Below are 27,458 nucleotides of genomic sequence, written 5' to 3' on the forward strand. Positions count from 1 at the left end.
TTAATGATTAGAAACTTACCAGGGCTTTACTAAAAACTTCCACTTTCTATATTGACAACTTGAAATAAGTCTTCATGAGGCTATTTGATCCAGAGTTGTTAAATTAGTTGCGTTTTCTTGAGTTTGCAGGAGTCATGTTCCGGGAAGCACCTACAAGGAAGTAGAGATGTAGACAATACAGACCCAGCCCTGAGTCATATTTGCTGAGAATCTGTTAACATCAAAAAATTATGTCACAGCAAATTAAAGTGCAATTGATTGGACAGTTGCTTAAGAATTTTTTATGGGAACTATTTTCCTCTAAACCTTCTACTATGACAATTTTCAATCATACAGAAGATTTGAAAGAACAGTGAAAGGAACATTCTTCACCTAGCACATCTCTTCTATATTTAAATATTTTTAATAAAATAAGCAACCACAAAAGTGTTGTAGGCATTCTTTTTCTCTTCTTCCATATTTCACTCTCAGCGTGGAGCAAATCCTGTAGGTTGTATCTTCAAAACATGTCCAGCATCTGCCCTCGCCAGTGTGGCTGAGTAGTTAGAGCATTGGCCAGGGCACCAAAGGGTCACAGGTTTGATTCCTGGTCAAGGGCGTGTATCTGGGTTGCAGGTTTGATCCCCGCCCCAGTCGGGGTGCATGTGGGAGTCAACCCTCTCTCCCTCCGTTCTTCCCTCTCACTCTATAAAAATCAATGGGAAAAATATCCTCCAATGAGAATTAACAAAAAACAAACAAAGTGTCCAGGGTCTGACCACCAGCTACTACCTCACTGCCGCCACCTGGTCCATGCCCCCATCCTCTCTTCCTGGATTATAGGAGTAGCACCTTCACTAGTTTCCCTCTGGCTGTTGTTGATCCCTTTGGGGACTTCTCAAAATAGCAGCCGGAGTGAGCCTGTTCAAATGTAAATAACATACCAATACTCTGTTCAATCCCTCCCAGTGGCTTTGCATTTGACTCAGAATGAAGCTGAGCTCGTTATGAACTACAAAGCCTTCTAGAAGACCTGGCACCTTGTTAGCCCATCTTACTTTTATTTCTCCCTCCCCAATTCCCTGGTTGCTCGCAGCAGGCAGTACCTGCTCTTGCTTCTGGCACTGCACTTGTTTCCTCTCCCTGGAGTGTCCTTGGATACCTGCAAGGTTCACGGCTTCACTTTCCTCAGGTGTTTTGTTTTGTTTTGTTTTTAATCAAATGTCACCTTCTCACTGAGGCGCTGCTTGGCCTACCTACAGAAAACTGTATCTTATCTCCCAACACTTCTTATTCCTCTATTGGCTTAAAAAAAAAATCTACTCGGGACTCATCACAGTAAAATATTACATATATTTTTACCTCTTTATTTTCTGTCCTATCCATTATTCTGTGCTCTTCATGAGAACAAGAGCTTTTGTGCATTTTGTTAACTATTTTATAGTGCCTAGCACATAGTAGCTCCTTAACAAAAATTTGTTGGACGAATAACATACTTTCTTAGAGTAGTTAAAAATAATGAATTTTTGAAAAGCCTTGAGTTAGCAATGACTGTGGGTCAAAGGACTAGGACAATTATTTCATTTGGCTTCAATTCCAGACAGAAATCTGGAGAAATCTCTTCCGTACTACCTGTTAGGCCAGAACTAACTCTAACTTCAGTTATCTGGTAACAAAGAATGAAAAGGAAGTTTTATCAAAAGGAAACGAAAATTAATAAACATTTTTCTCCTGCAGTCCTTCTAGGTACCCTAGTTTCATAACACCCTGTATCAGTTTTCTGCTAGGTCTGTAAATAAGGCCATTACTCACACGGGGTTTTCCCCAGAGGAGGCCCCTTTCTACCCCAGGACCTGGGTGTCAGAGCTTCCCTCCATCTGCTGTTTTCATCTGCTGCTTGGGCAGCTGATCCTGGTGAGGGGCTTGCCGCTTCCCGCAGGCTCACTCTGTTCAGGTCTCATGATGCAGTACCTTCCCTTAGCCAGAGTCCTCTTTCAGTAAGTTAACCATCCACCCCCTCTCTGACTAATCGAAAGATTTCAAGGACAGAGTCCAGATTTTCTATTTTAGTTTAGCCAGTGATTACAACATTCAAATAGGGCATAACATTCTAGAAATGAAACAACACTTCAGGAGATTTCCATTGCAGTCCATCCCTTTTTATTATAGCTCTTTGGCCTCTGCACAGCTAGTGGCTCATTGTGTGCTATGTCTAGTGTAGGGGATGCTACGAGGGCTTTGTGCCACCTAATAGGTGACAGCATTCTCTTACTTCCTTTTGTTCGTATTCTGCCAATAGATACCAGGGAGATAGAAATACTCTTCTCTAATAAGTTACTGACATTTATTCCACCAAATCTGGAGCTTTCTTTCTGTTAAAAGGAAAAATTGACAATATCTTGTCTCAATATAATATACTAAACTCCTCAATAATAGCCTGGGGCTGATAATAATGTTAAAATTATTCCCTCCTACATGGTAACAGTTGTGACATAAGGATTTGAACCTATTATATTTAATAATGCTTTTAAAGCAGTTTGTACTTTACCAACTTTAAGAGAATCTGCATATATATTGTTGGAGCTAAGTAAAAATAAAAATTACTTAGCTCCAACAATGACTGGTATTGACAAATTTTGAGAATGACTTGACATAATTCTTGGCTTCCCAGAGGCCTTCAGTCTCCTGTTTTGAAACAATGATGAACATAAATCTTCTTGTTAGAGTAACATTAATTATTGGCAAAGGAGCACCAGGATGTCATTCTCGAGTTATTGCTCTAATTTTCTCTCTTTAGATATTGCACAAGAAGTACCAATTTAGCAGAGCTCTTAGGGGCGCTGCTGGTTCCCACCCACCCTCATCTCAGGGGGTTCCTCAGGAGCGCTCCAGATATCCATGCTTTGCAGGATTCTTAGAGTTGATAGTAGGAGAAAGGCATTTCTGGAATCCTGGCTCTCGCCCAGAAGGACTGCTCATACCTTTCTCTAAGGATCTGATGAAATGAAACCACCACAAACAAGTTAAGTTTCATTTCCTGAAGTTCTTTTCATTTTAGTTTTTAACCAGTTTACTGTATGAGATGGCTTTGAAGGAAACACATAGAAAAATAGCCTCTGCCGGGTACCTTTGATGAAATGTGAAACTTTTAAGAACACTTAGGTTACTGAAGACAGAATTTTGCATAATTTCACATGACCCTTAGTTCCTTTATAATCTTTTATGCTTAAATTCCTGAACTTTTTAACATTGTTTCTCTAATCACCTTTCCTACTGTCTACTCAACCAGGAACACTCTCTTCCCGGAAATACACTGAGAGAGAGAGCCTCAGTGAAATATATTGATATGCATTTTGTCCATTCATATTTTTAATTCTAGTATTTTTTACAAGTACAAACAGATGTTCTTATATAAAAAGTACAACTGAAGTTTAAAAAAATAGCTGTCCCCTTATAAGTATAAAAATAAAGTTTGATTCAGCAACTTACCAGGATTTTCCTGAAAACTTTCACTTGTTATATCAAAAACTTGAAACAGTTGTTTTCTTACTCTTCTTCTGAAGGCTAGGTGACATATAATTCTGAGGGTCTTTTAAAAAAAGTTAAGACCTTAAGGAGTGATGTTTACCGATCTTTTGATGCCCTGCGATGCGATGCTGTGCCTCTCCCGGAGGGTGTGTGAGAGCTGCAGGGCTGGCTCGGAAAGAGGAAATAGGACTGCAGGCAGTTTCACTTTTGCTTGAGAACGTATTTTTTTTATGGATTTGGAAGAATGTTAAATACTGAAAAACTGACAGAGCAAAAATTATCAGTAAATTGGAACAATTGCTTAGAGACTTTTCACCAAACAGAATTTTCAGTCGTAAGAAACCAGTAGGGGTGAGGGAAGGGGGTAGGGGGAAACTGCAGAAAAAAGAAAAAGGAAATATCAAGAGAAAATTCAAGTCTCAGTGTGATCTAAGAACCTCTTATGGGCTGAATTGTGTCCCTCAAAACTCATATGTTGAAGTCCTAATCTCAGGACCTCAGCATGTGACTGTATTTGGAGACCCGGTCTTTAAAAAGGTAAAGTGAGCTCATTAGGGTGGACCCTAATCCAATATGATTGGTGTCCTTGTAAGAAGAGGAGATTAGGACACAGATACACACAGAAATACCAGGTGAGGACACAGGGGGAATATCTCATCTATAAGCTAAGGAGAAAGGCCTCTGAACAAACAGCCCTGCCATGCCTTGATCTCATACTTTTGGCCTCTAGAATTGTAAGGAAATAATTTTCTGATCTTTAAGCCACCCAGTCTGGGGTACTAGTTGACCCTAGCAAACTAATATAGTGTCCCTAAACTCTTCTGTGTGCTGAATCACCATTTATTTCATTATGTTTTGAAAAGTAAAACATTATTTTTTTCTATTATGGATATAATAAGAGTTCATTTTCAAACTTAAGGTATACAGAATACACAAAGAAGGGGGAAGAATATCATAGTATCCAAACACAACATCTATTTTTCATTGTTTAATTTCTTTCATTTTTTTCTATATATACTTTAAAAAATATATAAATTGTAATACTTAGAAATTTTACTAGGTCCTGAAGCTTATAACTTCGAATAAGCAATGTACACTGCCCATTAATCTACATTTATTAAGCTTGTCTCCCTCTTTGAATAAGCTTATTCATAATTCCCTTCTTCCCACCCCCTAACAGTTTTGACCACCATTGCTCTCACCTGATGACATTGCTTTTGACCCAAAGGACAAAGTTGAAGCCATCAGACGAGCTTTCTCACATGCTCCATTCTTCAGATCTTCAAACTCACCTGCACTCCTACATTCCACTCCTATTTGTCCCTAATAAGCAGTGGATCTCAACCCAGACCCCACTTAACATCATCTGGGGGTTTTCAAAGAAGCACATGCACAGGACCTCTATTGGACAAATATCTATCTCTAGGAAAAGAATCAAACAGTATTTATTTATTTATTTATTCCTCACTGGGGAATATTCTTTCCATTGATTTTTAGAGAGAGAGAGAGAGAGAGAGAGAGAAACATTGATATGAGAGTGATACATTCAATGGTTGCCTCCTGCACGTACCTCAGTAGGGCTAGGAATTGAACCTGCAACCCAGGTACATGCCTTTGACCCGGATCAAACCTGTGACCCTTTAGTCTGGGGACCAGCTCTCTAACCACTGAGCCACACCAGCCGGGCAAGCATCAGTAATTTTTAAAAACTCCCTAAGCAGTTCTAATGTACAATCAGAGCAAAAACATCAGGAATAAAATAAATGGACTCTTCCTCTTCCTCTTACCTTCTCTTTCCTTTTCTTCCATTTTCAAACAATTCAGTCCCAAAACCATTATATGGGCAGAAAAAGGTAGGTGTCTGGTGGAAGGGAGGGGGGGTATGGGTGGCCCAGAATGGTATATCAGGGCCCAGGATGGTGGCCCTTCAGAGGGGTGATCTCAGGTCCGGAGTCAGAAGCTGGACAGTGTGAAAATAGTATCCACCTGCAGGGGTGACCTAGCTTGGGGAATCGGAGCCTGAGGAAGGTGAGGAGGGTGTACGTGTAAGGGGGCAGCCCAGTATGGGGTGTCAGAGCTCAAGCACCATGAGCGAGGCACCTAGATGGAGGGCTGGCCTGGTATGGGATATCAGAGCCTAGGCAGAAGAGGAAGGTGTTCCTCTGGGAGAGTAGTCTGAAATGAAGGGTGTCAGTACAAAAATTTCACTGCATAAATTTAAAGGGGCAAGGAAGACTTTACTCAAGACTATGGCAATAGTGGGGAGAGAGGCTGAACTCAATTGTACTGAAGCAAAAAGTGGGGAGGCCTTTAAGCCCTGGGATGAGCTAATGGAAAAATACTGAACTACCAGGGGGTGGGGTGGTCAATGGGATGTGTGGAGAACATTGAGTAACTCCTGAGTTTGCAAATAATTTTCTCTGTGATTAGGCCATCTGGGTTTGCTGTTGACACACATCTAAGTTAGGCTTTCACCTTCCCACTGAGACTGGGAGACAGGGGTCCTATCTCTTTTTTGGTGTTCACATTTCAAAGACATGGTTCCCTGGTGCTTGAGGAAGACAATCCTGGGTTTAAAACTGGCAACAGGCTGGGAGAATATTTACGTATATTTTAAAGGGACAGAGAAAGAATTTGCAATTACCCATTTTCTAAAGAAAAGGGAGGCCTTTAGTCAGGTGCCCATGATTGGGAAGAAGCCTATACAAAATTTAGTCACGCTGAGAGGATAATTAAGGGCTTCAGAGCTGAGTGGGGGGAGAGGACATCTGTATTCCACAGGGAACTGCAGCATTGAGGCGGGAGATTGATTACATAGAAGAACTGATCAAATAAGAAATTATATTAAAAAGATAAAAGCTCAGCCCAGCCGGGCCTGGCTCAGTGGTTGAGCATCAACTTAGCATCCAGGAGATTGCGGTTCGATTCCTGGTCAGGGCACATGCCCAGGTTGTGGGCTCAATCCCCAGTCGGGAGTGTGCAGGAGGCAATAGATCAATGACTCTCTCATCATTGATGTTTCTTTCTCTCTCTCTCTCCCTTCCTCTCTCTGAAATTAATAAAGATATAAAAAAAGATAAAAACTGATTTCTTTATTGAAGAAGTGAGTTACAAATACTGAAAGAGAGTAACTTGTGATATGGTACTACAATTGGAGATATCATTATGACCTCAAGGTTTTCAAAATATTTAGATATAGAAATAAATACAGCTGTGAATGTATTGTCTTGGATTGTTCAATTGAGAGGGGAGGGGAGATACCTCAACAGCAATGAACATAGCTAGCACCCAGATCTTGGCTTCTAAATGCTGTTGTTAGTTTAGTTTTGCTTTGTTTTCCTATAAAGAACCAGGGAACCTTGGAAAAACATCTGATTCCAGGGATGGGACAGGAAAAGTATAGGATAAACTTGGGACATTGTTTGTGCAGAAAGCAAAGAAAGGCACAAAGAAAGACGGACATATTAGAAGTTCTCAAAAGCCAACTGAAGTAGCCAAATCTAGGACAATTTGAGCATCAAAATAAATAATGTAGTAACAGATTTTAATCCACTGAATGAAATAGAAAACCATAGGTCCATACAGATATAGACAAATAAATGAATAAATGAGGTCAGTGAGAAATAGCATATTTAGAACTTTCAAAATTACCTCCCTACAAAATACTTATTAGTGACAAAATACTTATTACTGACACTAACACTACAGTGGATAAGCCTGGCCAGTATGCCTTTACAGTGATTTTTAAATTTAAATATATCTTTATTGATTTCAGAGAGAGGAAGGGAGAGGGAGAAAGAGATAGGCTTCCTGCTGCTTTCAGTGATATTTTCAAGTCATCAGGGTGAACATCAATATGGGACAAATAAGAATTATGTTCCACATGGTAGGATGCAATGAGAACACAACATCACTTCTGTGATATGTTCCTGCCAAGAAGCATAGCTTAAATCTAAGAATCTTGAAACATTAGACAAACCTAAATTGAGAGACATTCTACAAAATAACTGGTCTGTAAACTTAAAAAGTGCTGAGGTCATGAATATCACAGAAAGACTGAGGAATTATTCCAGACTGGAGGAAACTGAAGGCAATATGTGATTCCAAACTGGGTCTTTTTGCTATAAAAGACATTATTGAGACAAGTGGTGAAGCTAGAATGAAGTGTGAGGCTTAGATCAACATTAACATCTGTTAGCAAACATCAGGGTTAACTTTCTGATTTTGATGGTTATGTTTTCTTCTGTTGTGGTTAGAATTTCCTTATTTGTTAAAATACACACTAAAGCATTGGGGGGTGACTGAACATCTTATTCAAATTATTCAGTGAAAGATTTTTGTCCTTATACTTCCTACTAAAAAAATTTTAAAAGGATAATACAGCTAATAACTGTGTAACAACACTCTCAACCCCCAATAAAAGAAAGAGATAATCTTCTGAAGTCTATACTTTTCACTCTCAGGGACTTAGTTCCCTTCTTATCTTTACACTTTCAATTTCCAACTTTAAATGGCATCTTTCTCATGAGTATACAAATAGGTTTAGGGTTCCTCATTCTCTCAGCCATATTTTGCTTAGTTTTGTTTATTGGAACTGGCTTGTATTCAGGCACTCAGCATTGTTTCTGAGATCTGTCCAAGTTGATGTAATTGTAGTTAATTTTTTTCATTGCTATTTAATATTCCATTGTGTGGATTTGTCACATCTGACTTATCCATGCTTCTAATGAATATTTGGCATAAATCAGTTCTGAACATCCTTGTTCATGTCTTCTGATGCACGTGAGCAAGAGCTATTCCAGAGAAGATGGCCTGGAGGGCAAGTGCTGTTTGGTGCTCATGCACATGATCAGTGTTCCTAAATAATGCTAAATATAAAGGATCTGTACAAACCAGTAAGGAAAACTCAGGAGCTCAATTTACAAATATAAGCAAGGGATATGAAGAGGATTTATAAGAAAAAAATAATCAATAAACATAATAATTTCAACCTCATTCATAACCAAATGTCTTAAAGCAAAACACTATAAATATCATTTTATCATATCATGTTGCCAAAATGAAATTTTTAATAACACCTGGTGTTGAGGAAGGCATGGAAGAAACAAGCTAACTCATAAACTGTAGGTAGAGATGTACATGAGAATAATTTTGAAAGAAATTCAGCATCATCTATCAAAAGTATAAGTATTCAAAACCAAAACAAAGTTTAAAGAAAAAAATTCTAGGGGAATATGAAGGCAGACAAAGATTTTTTGAATAGGACAAAAAAAGTGTTAACAATAAAGGAATAAAGAGACTTTCAAATAAGATGCACTTCCCCTGAAAGAGGAAGAAATTCCTTTTAAAAATATTTGTTCACCACTAGATATGTCACCAATTGAGATGTGGCAGTCTCATCCGTACATGTGAGAAGTGGAACAGGAGAAGGAAGCAGCTTTTGTGAAATGCAGTGAGGCAGTAACATGGGGCAAGGTCTGACAAATCTTGATTGTGTGATTTCTTATATTTTTGGTTCATTTTGTCACCCGCCATTCAACTAACAACAAAATATAGACTCAACAATTTTAGCACAAAAGATAGATTTATCAAATGATACATAATGCTTTTGTAACTATCAGTAGCAATATCTTTAAGGACATGAGTCTTTTTTAAAAAATATATCTTTATTGATTTCAGAGAGAGGAAGGGAGAGGGAGAGAGAGAGAGAAACATCAATGATGAGAGTCATTGATCCGCTGCCTCCTGCACGCCCCCAACTGGGGATCGAGCCCGCAACCCGGGCATGTGCCCTGACTGGGAGTCGAACTGCTGTCTCCTGGATCCTAGGTGGATGCTCAACCGCTGAGAAATGCCCGGTCAGGTGGGCATGAGTCTTTCTTAATGTTATATTGAAAAATAGGTACAAACAGGGAGTAAGCTTAAACTTAATGACATTTGTTGAAGCCACTCAATTACTACTTTTAATCATTCGTAATTTGTTTTCTTATCTTGCCATTTGCTCACGTGTTAAAAATGCCATATAATTGGTTGTTCTGGCCATTGAAATGTATGAATTAAAATTTTCAAAAAAAATTTTTTTCATTTTTCTCATTTAAGAAAAAAAACAAAACAAGGCAATGATATCCCCTCTCATCACTCCTACTCAACACTGCATGGAAGTCCTAGCTAGTGTATTTAGACAAAAGAGTAAATAAATGGTATACAGAATGGGAAAAAAGAAATAAAACTATAAAGACTATTAAACCTTCAAAGACTATTACTGTAAGACAGGCAAGAGATAATAGTGACTTGAATGAATACAGTGGTAGGGATGGAGAGAAGAAGATGGAGTTAGGAGGTCGGAGTTAGAAGCAACAGAGCTTGGAGGCGGTTGAAATGTGCATAGTGAAACCGAGAGAAGCATCAAGAATGTTAGAATTTTAGCTTGCGTGACTAGATTGGTGATGGGGCCAGTTAGAGAACTGAAAGAGGGGACTAAAAGAGTAAATTTAGAAGGAAAAACCATGAGTTAAGTTTCAGTCAAATAGAGATTGACACACATTAGAGACCTCTAAGAAGTGAAGAAATCTCTATCTATCTGGACAGGTTCCTGGAGCTCAGGGGAAAGCACTGGGCTAGAAGCTAGGGTTTGTGAATCATTTGTGTATAGGTGGTAATTGAAATCATAGCTACTAAGAAATTGCCTAGGAAGAGATGAGGGAGTGAGAAGAGGGCCACAGACCAAGCTATGATATTTAATGGTGAAGGGGAGCAGGAAAAGAAACAGGGGTGTGGCTAGAGAAGGGGGGCCAAGCGAGAGGAGTGAGTGTTTCAGGAAGGAGGCGTGGGTCAACGGTGTTGCCTGCTGCTGAGACACTGCACTGAATGCTGAAACAATCCATGAATTTAGTAATGTGGATTTTACAGAGAGCTACTTTAATGGCGTGATGGGGGCATATACTAGACTAGAATGAGTTTAAGATTGAGCAGGAGATGTGGAAATTGTGATAACATAAAAATTTATAAGTTGACTGTGAAGTGAGAGCTAGGGATAGGACTACAGTTTGCCAGAAGTGAGGAGGTGGTAGACAAGGGTTTGAGTGAGGGATTATTTATTATTATTATTTTAGGTAATAGACACTTGAGTATAGTTTTAAGCTGGTGGAACACATTGAACGGAAAGGTTGAATGTACAAAAGAGAAGAAAAGGGATAGTGGATGGCGCACATTCTTGATTAGGTAACAAGGGGTAGGTCCCAAAGCAGAGGTGAAGAGATTGGGCCCCTTTATGATAATTAGACCAGGATAGAAGCCCAAGGGCAGTGTGTGTTTTATTTTAGAAGGATGGAACTTCCATCTAGTGACTTATGCTTATTTTATTCTGAAAAGCAGGAACTTTATCTCATTTGTCTTCACTGGTATGTATGCAAAAGACAATAATCTCTTCTAGCATATTAATACATTCTATGTTCTAGGCTCATAGCTGCTTAGTTTTGTGGGTTATGAATTATATTATTTTGATGTGCTATTGCACAGAATACAGTTATATGTCTCTTTAGGGTTTTGACAGTTTATAAGAGACCTAAAATCCTTCTATAAAGAGAAACATTATAGAAATGGACTAAAGGTAATTTTCTTTTTCTGGCATATTTTTAATTGGATGCATCATATTCCATCCCAATATATGTGCCGAAATCATTTAAACATTAAGCTCTTTTAAATAATACTGTAATAAATATTCTTATACATGTGCCTTTCCTTTTCTTCATTTCCTAAACACAGATTACCGGGTTAAAGAGTCTAAACATTTTAAAATCTCAATGCATATTGTCAAATGCCCTCTAGAATGATACTCCATTTATTTAGTCAAACCCCAAAGGCAAAATATAATTGAGCGATAAATATGCTAATATTTAAAACCAGGATACTGTTCTCTGTATCTAGTATTTTATTTTAAACTGACACTTCCTAATTTGGAACCATAGGTGGCACTAAAGGATGAAGAAATGGAACCAGACTCCTAAATCAGAAGGGATTTTGAACCAACATCTCAGCCACCTGCTTCTATAGCAGACAAGCTATAAGCAATTCTAGAAAAATAATCCCTTCTGTTCTTAACATGATCTGTAAATCACCTTAGTTGCACATTATAATTTTATACTTTTAGTCCTAATTGTCAGTCACACAGGAGACTCTGCGACAATGCAAGCCTATTTGCATTTATCTTGTCCTCTAGGCTTGGAATACACTTCACGTCATTTGCAAATTGTTCTTCCAAACCAATTGTCTTATGCAGAACCTTTCACTCTGCTTCAATAACTTGTTCTGTTTTGTTTTTAAGAAGGAAACATAGTCATGAGTCAGAATGGTAAAGTGCTCTCTCATGATCTGATCACAGAGATGAGCACTATAATACTCTGGATATGAATTTATGTGACATATTTAGTTTGCTAAGTTGTTTGATGACTTTCTAAATTTTCAGTGTGAGAGTTATGTTTTAAACAAAATAAACAAAATATATAAATGCCAAATTGATGTGTCCTGGTAGAGACAGTTTTGCATGCCCCCACTGTCCACTGTTTACAATGTCAGGGGTAGTTGCTTAGCTATTCTTGCGATTTCTATGACTTCTTGCCCAACACTTCCAGGTTTCATAGGCCAGTGACAGCAGTAAACAGGCTCGCAGGGTACCTGCTTTCCTTATAAAACCAAATAGCCCCTGCGGGTGCTGATGAAACCTGCATTAAATACTGCTTGCTTTGACTTAGCTTGAAATGAAAATCTGGGAGCTAGCTTTCCCTCTGTAATGTCCTTTAGCAATGACAGTAGAAAATGTTTTTATCACTCCCAATTTATGGTTGGGAGATATAGGAAGGGGGGAGCAGCCATGAGAAGCATTCACTTTAGTGTCTTTTTAAACATATTTCCAAAATGCTAACCCTTACTACTTGCCACTCAGAGTAAAAAAGCATTCAATGCAGAGGACATATGAATTGAGTCTAACCATAGCAACTAGTTAACACTAGTTTAAACAAGTACCCATGGCTTGAAAGTCCTTTCAGAGACATTAAACACACACACACACACACACACCCTTACTTCATCTGGGCCTTTTTGTTTCTATATAAATAAAGGTCTCATGACAACATTCTGGGAATAGCTTGGTATCTGAGATATGAGTTAAAATTCTGGGGACCCAATTATAGGAATGTCAAGAGCACCACCTTATCTTTTTCTCTCTGCAAGATAAAGAAGTTTGCCGTCTGCCTCACTGCAATGGAAACATTGCCTGAATATATATGTCTGTGTGTATGCATATATATGTGTGTGTATATACATATATATGTGTGTGTGTACATATATATGTATATACACACATATATGTATATAGAATTCTATGTAGAAATAAATATATTTATATGTATATATTAGTATATGTTATATACATATTGGGAGACATATTCCTTTTCATTTTAGTTTGTTGATTTGCCTTTTGGTCTAGTTTCCATCTGTAAAGTGGAACCCACCAGGGCACTGAACAGTTCAATAGTTGATATTCTACAGCCATTTGACTCCAGCGAGCTCAGAGGCGTTAGCTGGGGACGTTGTAAGTAAATACATGGCTTCTTGAGGCCTCCCATATAATTTCAGAAAGCAGTCTTTGCCAGGTTGGGCCAGGAGGGAGGTGAGAGCGATATAGACATTTATTAATTGGTGACATTGGAGGGGTGACCTAACTTCTCTTCACCTCAGTTTCTTCATCTGTAAGGTATGGCGGACAATGACTTATGTAGTTATTCTGAGGGTCAAGGGCGTATTTTGCACAAAAAAGTGCAATAATGTGTTTAGTTTTATAAGAAACTGACTGCCAGACTGCCTTCCAAAGTGGCTGTACCATTTTGCATGCCCACCTGCAATAAATGAGAATTCCTGTTGTTCCACTTACTCTCCAGCATTTGGTGCTGTCCACGTTCTGGATTTTGTCCATTCTACTAGGTGTGTATCTCGTTGTTTTAATTTGCATTTCCCTGATGATATTTGTTGTGGAGCATCTTTTTATATGCTTGTTCTCCACTTATATATCTTCTTTAGTGAGGTGTTTGTTAATGTCTTTGGTCCATTTTATAATCACGTTGTTTGTTTTCTTGTTGAGTTTTAAGAGTTCTTTATATATTTTGGATAACAGTCCTTTATCAGATGTGTCTTTTGCAAATGCTTTCTCTCAGTCTGTGGCTGGTCTTATTCTCTCTCTCTCTTTTTTAAAATATGTTTTCTTTTATTTCAGAGAGAGGAAAGGAGAGGGAGAGAGAGATGGAAACATCAGTGATGAGAGAGAGTCATTGATCGGCTGCCTCCTGCATGCCCCTTACTGGGATCAAGCCCGCAACCCGGGCATGTGCCCTGCCCGGGAATTAAACCGTGATCTCCTGGTTCATGGGTCGATGCTCAACCGCTGAGCCACACCAGCCAGGTTGGTTTTATTCTCTTGATATTGTTTTCCTCAGAGCAAATGTTTTCAATTTTAATGAAGTCCAACTTATTTATTAATATTTCTCGTGGATCCTGCTTTTGTTGTTCTATATCTAAAAAGTCATTGTTATACCTGAGGTCATCCACATTGTCTCCTGCATTATCTGTATTATCTAGGAATTTCTTGTTCCCTTCCTTTAAGCAGATAATTTAGAAAAGAAAAAAATTCAAAAATACTGACTGGAAAAAGTGTGAACATTTTACTGGCACAACACGACACTGTGTGTAATTACTTATTGGTGCTTACACTAAGTAGTGCTGCATAAACATGATAAGGCTACAATGAGGTGGCATGCTGAGTTCTCAAATGAGAAAAAAACACCCTTTTGTGTCTAATTCCTGGTTCAGTTATTTAAGCAAAGGCAGCAGCTTGGTTAAAAGTTTTGGACCTTAAAATATCTGCCTGCAAAGAAGATACAGATATTTTTAGTAAATTAATAAAATCATAGGCCGTAGAATCTAAAGAAATTAAAGAGCTTCGGTGTTTTTCTCTCATATTACAGACTAGACAGTCAGGACTGGCACTAACAACAGTGTTTGGTTTTGCATGTATATTGCGAAATACACACTAATGTTTTGCTAATATTATTTCTGTTTATAACCTAGTAACTAAATGTTATTTCATGTATTTAAAATTATTTCATCCATTGTCTTATAAGAGAAAGTAGTCAATGATCAGGGCTCCAACAGAGTTTTGTGGGCAGCACTATGGCACTGTGTAGGAATCTTGGGCATTACTGGGGTGGCTGCATAGAGGAGGTGATATTGATTTTAATAGCTTTGAAGAATAAAGTGGAATTTTCCAGAAGGACAAGCAGGCAGATCAGAGCTTTCCATGTATGGTCAAGATGTAATTTATTGTTTAAATTGGGACATTTTTGAAAGCAGAATGCATGAAGTGAATGCATTTTAAGTGCATGTATTAGAACAGTGGGGAGATGATGGGAAACTAAATCAAAGCCAGAGGTTGTTTGATGGATATAGAATCAAGCAAATCTATTTGTCTAGTAGCATCCAATTATGATTGCTCTGCAGGTCAGTCTCTACTATTGAAGGTTACACACCAAGAATCAGGACTCCCTGTTGGTAAATTTCTTAATATAAAAATATCATAAAGATAAAAATTAAGTTTAATTTAATCATATATTAAGTATATGCTAAGTAGACTAATAAAATTTCATTGAAATAGAACTGGTCTGAGAAAATGTGGTATTGAGTGGTGGTCATTGTAAGCACAGGAACCTCCCTCATCAGGAACCAGAATAGATGGGACCACCTCTTTCTTAGATATTGATAGACACATAACAATAAAATTCCTGTTAAATTTCTCTCTCTCTCTGCCTGTTTTTGCTGTGCCCAGTTATCCTTTGTTTTTGTCTTGAGGAGGCAGCAAAAGTTATGCTCAGACACTGATTGTATCTTTGCCAGCAATTTATTTAGAACAGGTTGGCTGTGGGAATTATAATAAGCCAATAGCATACAGGATACTATCTCTTAATAAGTCAAATAAAGAAATAACTCCAAACAAATGTCAGATCAGTCACACTATTGTTCCAGGCAAGGGGCAGGGAAGGAATAAAGCCCAAATTTAATATGATGTGCACCTTTTTATAAGAGGCGGCACCTTAAGAGTCAGTGACGAACTAAGTGCTGATTTCTAGTTGCCAGTGCAAAAGTAAAAGTCCCCTGTTGCTAGAGCACGTTGCTAGGGAACAAAGATGCCAGTGTGTTGGTAGGTGGGCTAATCTTTATCGAGGGACCACTGAGTGGTTAGCACCACTGTCTATGGAGTGTCTCCCCAAGACAGGAGCCAAAGCCCCAAAGGTCTTCAGAGAGTTTTTAGGTTAGGGAACAGCCACTTCCTCTAAACCCAAACTCAAATAGTCCTCACAAACTCTTAGTATTTATAGTCTAAATATGCCTTTGCCATAGTTGCTTCACTACACATTCTTGTCAATAAGCCCCCAGTGTGGCCCCTCAGCCGCTGGGCTGCTGGCTGCTTATCAACCACAACAGATGTAGAATGATGGCAGGACTTCATACTTATTTAAAAGCAACTTTTAAATTTGTCTTTGTCATGAACAAGTAGATTAAAACAACTTCACTTAAGTCATGAACAAGTGGATTCAAAATCATATTAAACCTACATACAGCATCCTAAACATTTCTTTCCGAGTTCTCTTACTCCCTTAACTACTGCCTCTTAACCTTCCTTGACTTCTCTTTAATTTCCTGAAGTAGGTATTTCCCTCTTTATTTGCTTTCATTCAAGTTATCTTGTATCATGTCCAAGTTCCTTTTTTCCATAAAAACTTCCAGTTTTGTTAGATATCCACCCTTCCTCCACTCAACTAGGTGCTTCTGGGGCTTTATCTCTCTCTCCAGGGGAGTAAATTCTGAGTATTTATCAATCAAGGTAATCCCATTCCTCTTGTCAGTAATTCCTTAGGAAAGAACTTGTAGTGTGGCCAAGGGAACACTATTGGAATTTTGGTGGAAGCATTGGAATTGACCCTGGACTTGGAGCCAGAGGTGCTGTTTAAGATCAGCTCTGCCACTTACTGGTTCAGTGACTTTAGGAAAGTCTTTTGAACTTCCTGAGTCTTTGTTTTTTTCATCTGTAAAGTGGGCATGCAGGCTTCTAGCCCACAACGTTCTTAGGAAGATCCAAGGAAATAAGGGCATGAAAGTGTTTATAAGGTTAACGTGGTAATCGCAATAAGCAGTGTGTCTGGGAGACAGAAGGAAGGAGAGTAACAGTGTTAAATCCACGTGCCATGTCTGATTTCCATGTCTGCTTATGAGAAAGAAATGTTTGTTTTCAACTAAAACATACACAATCATATACAGGGTGGGGCAAAAGTAGGTTTACAGTTGTGAGTATGCTAAACAGAATTTATTTTTGTATTACTATTTATTATTGTATTATTTTCCATACAAACAACTGTAAATCTACTTTTGTCCCACCGTGTATATCTGACCATGAACTTTAGAGGAGTATATAAGAATGACATGGGAATTCACAGGGATACATAGCAATATAGAAGCAGAAAATAAAAACTTTAAAACTAAATCTTTAATAATATATAGTAAAATAGCTACCTACATGCCATGTACTTTATTACTTAATTTTATTATTTTAATGAAACTTTATAAGGTACATGATCTTGCGGAACTGAGGGATCACATGGACCTTCTCTGAGTGTGCATGTGCAGTTTCACTGAAATTGTCTTACTAACAGACATGCACAAATGTCAGATAAACAAGGAAAACGGTTTTATTCATAAGTACTTTTTTTTACTTAAAAAGTCTATCAGTAGGATATACTATTTAAAAATAATACTCACTGGGAATATAATTCTATTCCAAGTTAGAAGCAGTAATATAAAGTTAAAAACTTTAACAATAGCTAAGATTATGTTTAGTAATAAGGAAAGAACTTGAGGCTGGATTTTAAAGATTAATTTGTTAATTAGGGTGAACATCTGGGTTTGGTTCATCCCTTCCCTTAGAAACCTTGATTAATTTATGAGATTTTCATCCCCATTTACTAAAAAAGCAGTGAGTCATTCGGTGTCACACCCCAATGACAGCAAAGTTAATTGGATTCTAGATCCTTTCACATTTTCCCCTTGAGCAGTTCCTCGCTGCCGAGTGGAACCATGCGCTAAGAGAGTCTGTGTATTTTTGTGTGTGAGAGAGAGATACAGAAATGAGAGGAATTACAAGCGATTGAAAGTGAGTTTGAAAAAAATAAGAATATGTGTTTGAATTTCCTTTGGCTTGTGGTAAGACACTCTGGAGGGATACACAAAAGTAGCCAAAACCAAAACCCAAACCAAAAACTAATAAAAACAGCTATCTTGGTGCAAACTTTATAAGATTTTGATTTGTGCGTCATGTGACCGTCTGAGGTTTAAAGTGTCCCAGGGTTGGGTCTAGGAAGGGGAACGGGGAGAAGAAAGCACAGCTCTTTGTAGCCGGTGCCTGCCCTCCAAGGGAGAGAGGAGAGGGCCTCGGGCAGGGAGAGAGAGGGGAGGGTTCAGGGTTGAGAAAGGGGGGGGAGGCGGACGGGCCTGGGTAGCGGGGGCCTGGGGAAGCTGACCTGCCCTCTTCTAGCCCTGCAGCAGAATCGCAACCTTTCTCTGGCTCTGATAACGACCCATGGCATTCAGCTTTCACATGCACCTGTACGCGCTCCGTGATCTCAGCGGTATAAAACCACACTCAGAGGTGGAGGGGAATTCACCATCCTGCTTATTAGCATCATTTCCACTTTCACCTTGCCTTTGGAAACTCTCATTGTTCCGTCATCCTGTTTTCTTTGTCAACTTAATATATTTGCGTGTATTTTATCTTGTTATAGTATGCATTTATATGAGTTACCACAAATCCTTCCTGGAACTGGAATGAATATGAATAAATATGCCTAACTAATCTAGGAAAATGCTAACAGATTATTTCTAAGAGGTGAGATTACAAGTGATATTATTTGAAATATAACTGACATATAACACTGTGTAAGGTTAAGGTATAAATATTTGGTATATTTATATATTGTAAAGTATTTACCACAATAAGGTTAGTTAGCACATCCATTACCTCACATAATTACAATTTTTTGGTCATGAGAGCATTTAAGATCTACCCTCTACTGGTCTTTTGAATTGTCTTATGGCTAGCCTTCTGCATTTTTAACTCTCTATACATTGTTTACAATGAGCATGAATTCCTTTTCTAATCAGATAAAATATATTTTACTAATTGGAAAAGAAAAGATTTGTGGTAGAACTGATAGACTTTTTCAGCAGAAAAATATATAAGGGCAGTTGTGGAACTTAGTCTTAATTTTCTTTTTACCATGTGCTTCTATGGAAATATGGGAGGTACAGTGTAAATATAGTAGTTCACTTGAAATACTCTAAACAAGAAATGCTATTCTTTTGACTTATTTCTTCTGGATAAAATAAGGCCGTGAGACATAGTTTTAAAGTCAGTTTAAATATAGTCGTATATTTTCTTTTTCAATAATTGCAGTATGAACCATTGTATGGATATAGTGTCATTAATGCCATTTTTAAATCCCCTATGGTTGGATATTTAGGTTGTTTCTACCTTTATACGGCTAGGAGAAAATTCTAAAGGGTGGCATTACCAGGTCAGAGTGTTTGCAGCCAATAAGACTCAGATGACTGTTCTGTCCCCATTCCCTGGACCTCACTGTGCCCTAACTGCTGACTATTGCCACTTTGTATACCTGCTTCTCCCTAGGCCTCAGACCACCTTCCTCTCACAGTCTCTGCAACTTGACCTTTGGTTATCCAGTAGTTTTATCTGGTATCTTTGATCTAGCAGTCTTGCCTCATGATGATTGCTACCTGAATCACTTATTTCATCTGGGGTTTGTGAAATAGTGTTATCTAATTCTGTCATTTGACTTCTAACTGATTTTTTAAAATACTGCAACATACAAGGAAGGAGACCTTCCCCAGAATCAGCAATTCAATACAGTAAAAATTTCAAGTCTGAAAAAAGATAGCAGCGAGAGAGCAAGATTCTTATTTTAGTAGTTCTCTATAATCTACATTTAATTACACATTCAGAAATAAGGAAAAGAAACCTAATTCTACAATTTAACTTTTATGCAAAATTTTTACTCTATAAGACAAAGAATCAAGACCATATAAAAGCAAAAAAACCCACAAAAAAACAGAATAATTTATTCAGAATCCATCTTTTCTTGAACAGAAATTAAAAGACTTTAATGAGTCATTTCTTTCAGCATTTTATGTCTTTTCAAAAACACTATTGGTGATTGACAACCTAGGAGAAGGCACCGTCTTGCTTTTGTGACAACCATCATTATTCTGTGTTACAAATAGCAGGAAGGAAATTTGGGAATGAAATATAACAGCCATCTCAACGGTAGTGAGAATTTAATGAAACAAAGCCTGCTGAAATTTTTCCAAATATAAAGTTTCAACTTTATTTGTAGGTTAGATATGATAGTGTCAATGTTGTTGAAAGTGAAAGTATAGGTTAGAACTAATTGAGCTTTTTAGAGCAACTTGATACAAAAAGACAAATTGGAAAGTCGCAGCCTTTTCTTTCTGCCGGTCAGCATGATAAAACTGTCCACCAAGGACATTGCCCAGCCATGCTCCTCTATAGCAGAATGCATTCTGTGTGTGCTGGGAAACCAGCAGTCCAATTTTTATAAATGTCTCTAGCCTGCGTTTAAAGGGATCAAGCTGTATTGGGCTTGATTTCTTCACTGATTCCGGATGAATATACATTCCCACTGTTTTTCCTCAAAATGTTCCTTCATTGTTTCACTCCAGTGTACTGCTTGCCCACCAGTGCTCACCTGGCAAAGAGATGTTAAAATATGTGACATATTCTATAGATTTCCAATTCTCAAGATAGATGAGCCTTATATCCTTTCATTCCTTCCCATAGCTGCAAATAACATGAGTGTTTTGACTTAGTTCAAGAAAATTACACTTATAAGCTAAAAAGTGAAAAGAGTAAGCAATCACTAAATTCTATAGATAATTTCCTTTTGAAACTAAAGGTTTTCCCACTTGAATGTCCTGTTTTTTAAGATCCTAACAGCCAATCTTGGGGTCAAAACAAACCGTGCTAAGGGCAATTAATGATGTCAACAGACAGCATTTAAATAAATGCAGCCATAAGTTCAATGAACAAATAATTAGGCTGAGTATCAGAATATGAACATAGGTCAACTTACCAATTTGTTAAACACCAGTCCAATTAGGTAATAGACACATGTAGTTATGAAAACACTGCTAGAAGAGCCAAAGAAAATAACTTTTTGGCTGTTGTTGCTATCTCAGAAGCAACTGTCAGATAGAGGTAAAAGAAAGCAGTGAGTTAGGACCCTTTACCAGAACTAGCACATTCACCTTGCGAAAGGGGGCTGGGGAGATTCACTAACCACATGCAATACTGCATTATTCATGAAATTGATCTTTGAATTTAATTGGACCTAGAGCATAAAACCACAGGCAATCAGGAGAGAAAAATGGGCTCTGTATGTTTAGGCCACGTTTATTCTACTGAGGAATATTTATTCTACTAAGGACCACTAGTCTTTAGTTAAAATAAGCAAATAGGAACCCACTAAAGTATGAAATCCTTAAAAGACTGAGTCTCATTTAATCTCTATCCCTGACACATAGTTAATGTCCTGGAAATGTTTGTGGATTGACTGTAAATAAAATAAGTGCAAAACAGTTTCTGATGGAATAAAAAGAAAATATTCTACTCGTTTGTTTTTAAAACTTAGAATAGGTCACCTAAACCTGTATTCAAGGAAAATAGCACTGTGAAAAGTGCTGGCTGCCCGTTAGGATGGGTTTGGAAGAGAGACAGAGGGAAAATTTTAAATAGATATTAGAGAGAAGGGAGAGAGTCTTACAGAGAAAGAGAAAAAGAGTAGGGCAGAATCAGAGACTGACAACATCAGAGGATGGAGGTAAAGGAAGAGAGTCACTGGGAGACAAAGACACACAAAGGGAAACAAGGGCTCCAGGGGAAGAGGTCGGTGAGAAGAGAGAGGCCACGGGGATGGGGGGCACTAGGGCTGGGGGTGTGGGCTGGTGCTCTTGGGTCCACTGTCCCCGGAAGAAGCATGTCCTCAACAGCAGTTTTGAATAGTCCTTTATGTGCTTGAAAAAGAGCATTTCTGCTTTACTTTCATCCTTCAAATTTTATTTTTGAAATACAGTTTATATTTCCCAAAAGTTGTGAAGATATTGCTCATGTCTTGCTCATGTCTGAAAGCATTCTCATTTCAGAGGGTGATTTTTTAATTTTTTTTTTTAATTTGGAGATATATTTTTTTTTCACATGCAAAACCACCTCATCATTTTGTGATCTAAAATTGCCATATTCCACAGTTTAAATGAGCATTTATTTCATTATGGGGAGCCTTAAAAGTTAAATTCAAGTTTTCATCTGGTTTGTTTGCATTCTAATTGGAAAAATAGATATGTAGGTTAAAGGACATGTAGAAAAACAAGTGAATTTAAATAGGATACATTTTTTAATTGGATACAATTTTAAAATTAGGAAGCAGACATACTCTCAAAATTCTTTCTATTCTTTATATTAAACAAAGAAAACTATTCCTTAATTTTCTATTCCAGAAAGTAAAGAGGGTTAGGTATCATTTTAGAGAGTTGTTTTTTTTTAAATTGTCATGGAATAATATTCCACTCTTGCGTTTTACTAGATTAAAAATATGCTTTAAAACAACTTTCTTTTTAAAACAGAAGTTCCTAGCTCCATCAGGGTCTTCTCTTAATTTACCGGACTCCCTTTTCTCCATGCTTCCTGGGGCAAGAAGGAATGCACTGTGGGCCTCTCGGAGGTTGCTCTTACCACTTATTTAGCCCTTAAATGACCACATAGCTCCCAAGGCTGGGTCTCCTCCCTGCGTGGTGATTTCCCATGCATTCATCTGCTGCTGGCTGTTATTTTTGGTATTTACCCAGAGGTGTGCATGAATTACTTCAGTAGAACTGTTTCTTTTGCCAGAGGGGAAGTTCCTGTGTGGTTATTGATGTTCTTTTCAAAGTCAATAAATGACAAATAAAGAAATGATGGAAGATGATTTGTGGCAGTTATGCCTGTAAGCAGCTAAAGCCCACAAAAAAGGGGAAGTTCATTTCATTATTTCAAAAGGCGGTAAGTTTAGCTTCTCTGAGGCTGGGAAGGTTGGGGGCTCCTCAGTGCTAGTCCTGAGGTTAACAGGGTAAGCAGTTTCCTGGCATTGGCCTCAGCTAAGGTTCTGTCCTCTCAGTGGGAGGCCAGTCCTCTCTCTGGTTCTGTTCACTTGGGAGTAGACTGCTTTGAGTCTGTGAGAGGTTGGGCATTTGGGTAGTGACAGTGTTGAGCACATTTTGTAGATTATTTTGCTGTTGTTGTTGTCTTCCTGGTCCTGTTTATAGTGAGAGATCATTGGCCTTAAAACCACCATAGCCACTGGAAAATCATCAAGATAACCATGGTGGTTTGAGCCCTGGCCTGAAGGTCACTTTCATACCCAGATGTGGATTCATTGGGGGAAATGCTGGATTCCAGAGCTCCTCATTTCCTCCACTGGCCCAAGTGCACGGCCCCGGGAGATACTTGTATGTTTACTTGTTTTGTTTCTTAAGATTATTTTCAGATGGGGAACTATGTACAGAAGCTATAATTTTCCATTTTAGCATTTTTCTTCTGAGACTTAAATTCTGGGGAAAGCCGGAGCTGAATGCCAAGCCCTACCAACGTAGCATCGCCAAAGGCAGGTTCATACTTACTCTAGGTGGTCTTGCTGTTGGGCAGGGATGTGCTGAATAACTTCATAAATTGTATTGTGCAAGTCTTGCCCTGATACACCATCAGAGGCTGGAACAGACCTACTGGGCATCTAGAAAATGTAGCACATTAAAAATAATTAGCAGACTAGTAAATAGTATTTCCACTATGCTGCACAGTTGCAAACAACTGAAGGTAGTGATGAGAATTAGAGCCGTTCATCTTCCCTACAATGCTCATTTCCTCCTTGCTACAGTTCCCTGCACGTAACCTATGGTATTTAGTGTAGCAGCACAGCTGTCGGGTCAGAAGAGGGATAGCTTGGCAAAGCTATCATTTTTTTCTTCATTTAAGAACAAAAGCTGGCAGTACTGTAAAGGAAATATTATAGGAAGAAAAATGGCAAAAGAGAAGATATCAGGACAGCTTAGAATCAGAGAGCACATATTATTATCTTTCATATTACATCTCGATGACTTTTTTGCACCCTTTGCCAATTTTGTTTGCAAGGGTGGTTGAAAAGAAGATAAAAGCCCTCATCACATTGCAAGTTAGTAAAAAGACAGTGCCAAGCAACATAGAACACACAGAGGGAGATGTTTACGTTTGAATGTGGTAATGGGCTCTAAAAACTAAAGGCTTGGATGAATGTGGAAAGTATAGTAGTGTATTTCTGTCTGGTTAAAAACCAACATGTATTTTATTGAAACTGGGATTCATGTTTTATTAACTCCTATTCTTTGTATTTAATGACTTTATATTAAATTTTGTAAACACTGCCTACCGATTATTTAGCTAAAGCCTGGTTCCCCTCCCTATCCCAAACTCCTTCTATTCATCCTGTTTCTGATCACTTTCTGCCCTTTATGTGGCTCCATTTAGAGGACTCTTTGCCCTTGATAAATCATCTGAAAGTTCTTATCTCATCCCAGTTTGGCTTGCTAGGCTATACTGGAACATCTTAGCTTTGTGTTTTTCTGGAGACTGCCTGTTTCCATTCCACTTGCTAAAACTATCACGGGCAGCCAAAGAATATATGATTTGTTCTACTTTTGTGTGTCAAAGAGATTTTGGTTTACAGTTTATACTTGAGATCAACTCTTGATTTTCTTTGGTATGGAGGCATTCAGGGGTTATGATAAAAAGCAGTCTGTAAATAATAACTAACTTACCTAACCTAATATTAGAGCTGTTAGCATGTAAGAAATTTGTTGATTTCATGCCATTGCTTTCTGTCCAGCTTCTGGAAGAGGTGCTACTGGGACAGTGAAATGTAGAGCAACTAGAGAGAGGAGGAGTGTTCCATCTGTACACGCACCACAACCAGGTAGGAGACGATTCTGATTTTTTCAAAACTCAAAAATTAGTAGTTGAATTTATTTCCCTTCTTAACTTCAATGTTCACTTCTTGGTTTTATTAGTATTTCTCCCTTTCTTCTGCAAGCCATTGCATTTTGCTGCTAGTCTTCACACATAATTGCCATTCTAGCTTCTTCTCCTACATATGTCCTGTTCTCCTCCTTCTGGTATTGATTTTTCACTTCTCCCCAAAGCACCGGGCCCAGTGAAGAGCCTAGGCTAATTCCTTAGGAGATTTCAGCTCTCAAGATGCGCATAGCTCCAAATTACGTTATTCTACTTATGATGGAAATAAGTGGGGCTTCCGATGCATAATGAAAACACTCATTTCTTCCTCAAGTTCTTGCCGATTGTAGCATTTCCAGCAAATAGAGGTCCTCCCAACAAAACCTTCAAACTGCGTACTGATTAATCACAAGTTTCACTGTAAAGCTTCTTACATAGATCTCACTCTTTTCTAATGAATTCCTAGGAATAAAAACTGTGCCTGGTTTAAAATGAAAAAACTCCTGACTTCAAAAATTCAGCTCCAAGTCTTATTAGCTGTTTGGTTTTCTGCTCTCCCATTTAAAGGCCACACCTAAAAGGGGTGCTTCTGCCATGGTGGGAAGCTCTTTGAAATAACTGATCCACCACGTATTTGTTTTTTTGGTTGTAAAGTAAAGGGTGAGCCAATCCTGTCTGAGACTGCAAAGTGTTTGCAATGCAGTCCTGCCCTTCCTCTACGAAGATGTGGGCACTGGCACTACTGACCCATCCATAGGAGGGTGGGTCCCATCAGTCCCCCTGCATTAGTCACATGGCTTTTGTGAAATAAAGCCTGTGGCCAGGAACCTTACATTGATAGGATTCTCTGAACAATTGAGGTAACCATCCCTAACAGCAAATCTTTTAAAACTGCCCAGAAGCAAGTAGTCTATTTATGGCTCCTTCCTTATGTGAACTATGGCAGGGGAGTAAGGAAGCTGGGGAAAGATTGCTTCTAGAGAAATCTTGAAAGATGTTAATGAGCTGAATAGCTCAGAGCAACATTTCGCATGTCTATGAAACAAAACTGATTGCTTTAAAAGACCCTGTCTCTGTAGACTGAAAAAAAATGGCTTCAACTGTGTAAAAGGCCCCCTCCCCCCCATCTCATGCACCTTTAGGATAAAAATAAAGATGTGTGTTTGCATACTTTGGATTTATATGGTACTTTTCTTCTGAAGAGCATAAGGCACCTTCAAGGGTATGATCAGTGTGATCAGCTGTCTGCAGCGTCCTCAAGAGATATGAGGGAAATGCAGGGGAAGCTGAGGAGCAGAGAGAGCTCAGTGAGGCTGACAGCCGCAGTCACTGCAGTGACGCAGAGTGGTTTCAACTGGGGTCTCCCGACTCCCCCTTTATTCAGCTCTCTTAACCTTCTACCTAGTTAATTCTCTCTTCACTGAGCTTCCCAGGCAAAGAATGTTGAAGAATTAGTGTCGCTTCCTGATTTGTGTTAGCCTTATTTATAAAGTCTAGGGAAGATGCTGTAGCCCCCCAGACCCAGCAGCGTGGTCCAGAGTCAACACTGCGGCCGGGAGGCACCATTTGGCCACACTGCCCCAGGGCCTGACCGATTGCGGCTTGCACCTCTGGTGCAGCCAAATTCTACTTTGTTGCTAATCAGCCACTAGGGAAACCAACCCTGGGAACGCCAGAAGCATCCGGAAAAGCAACAAATTCATATATTCCGAAGTCATCCAGAGCATCTTCATGGCCTGAAAGGGAAAACAAATACTGTTTACAAACCAAATGCCTCAACTTGCTAGTGTTGTTTCTAAGCCTTTGTAAAACTTACCTGTATTGTTTGCTTCAGGCGGTGTGTGTATAAAACCAATTTAACGATTCCCTATCCCTTATAGTCATATTGGCGCTAAGCAGTGTTGGAAATCCCTCCTTTTGAAACCAAGAACTGAAACTGAATTGGGACAAGTATTCTTAAAGCCTGCTGTGGGAACAGTGTATTATATATGCAAATAAATACACGTGGGCTGTCTTGTCCTTTGTAACTCTCATTACCAGAGACTTACAGCCACAGCAGGTCTTAATCCACTCATAATATCTACTGCACCCTGCTGGATCTAACAGAGACCATCAGGACTAATAAGAGTAAATAAATAACTATAGCTGCCCATACATACAAAATAGAATACAATACAACATCAAGATCACTAAACTATCATCTGAAAAATAGCAGGACGAACCAGATGGTCTCTCAGGGGTCTTTCCCAGCTCCGACGTGCTATCATTTATGAGAAAGGACTAGATAAGAGGAGGAAGACCTGTATTTACTAAGTGTCCAGGCATCATATTAGGCACTCCACACACATCATGGCATTGAATTCTCTTAGCAACCCTGGGGGGACGTTATTATCTTTATTCTATAGATGAGGACGTTGAGGTCAGGAAAAATAATTTTCCCAAGGTGACACCTGGGGAAAGTGGCATATATGGGACTAAAACCCAGCTCTGTGTGACTCCAAGTCTCATTGTTAACTTTTAACAACTCAGTAGGGAGTCAGTAGGGATGGCAAGGAGGAGCATGCTGGGGACAAAGAGGCAGCAAACCTGTGGAGCCCCCTTTCTTCTCCCAGGGATGGAGCTGCCAGCTCTGTATCTGCCTTTGGAATGAACAAAGTGAGGGAACCCTGGGCATTTTCAAAATAATGATAGGATCAATGGAATAGAGTTCAGCAGAACTCAGTGAGGGCAGGCCAGTGACTTCAGC

The 27,458-nt window shown here is 38.7% G+C and overlaps 1 protein-coding gene across 1 annotated transcript in view; it reads right to left on the reverse strand.

Annotated features, from left to right (window-relative positions):
• Window positions 1-23,345: 23,345 nt before the first annotated feature.
• Window positions 23,346-27,458, reverse strand: part of HEPACAM2 (HEPACAM family member 2) — a 29,418-nt gene continuing 25,305 nt past the window's right edge. Inside the window, exons 8-9 of the mRNA XM_016218797.2 lie at window positions 26,375-26,448; window positions 23,346-23,459 (exon numbers count right to left, since the gene is read on the reverse strand). Coding sequence (XP_016074283.2) covers window positions 23,346-23,459; window positions 26,375-26,448 — 188 coding nt within the window. The remainder of the gene's footprint in view (window positions 23,460-26,374; window positions 26,449-27,458) is intronic.

The sequence above is a fragment of the Miniopterus natalensis genome, chromosome 10, assembly GCF_054644295.1.
Source record: "Miniopterus natalensis isolate mMinNat1 chromosome 10, mMinNat1.hap1, whole genome shotgun sequence".
Classification (NCBI taxonomy): Eukaryota; Metazoa; Chordata; class Mammalia; order Chiroptera; family Miniopteridae; genus Miniopterus; species Miniopterus natalensis.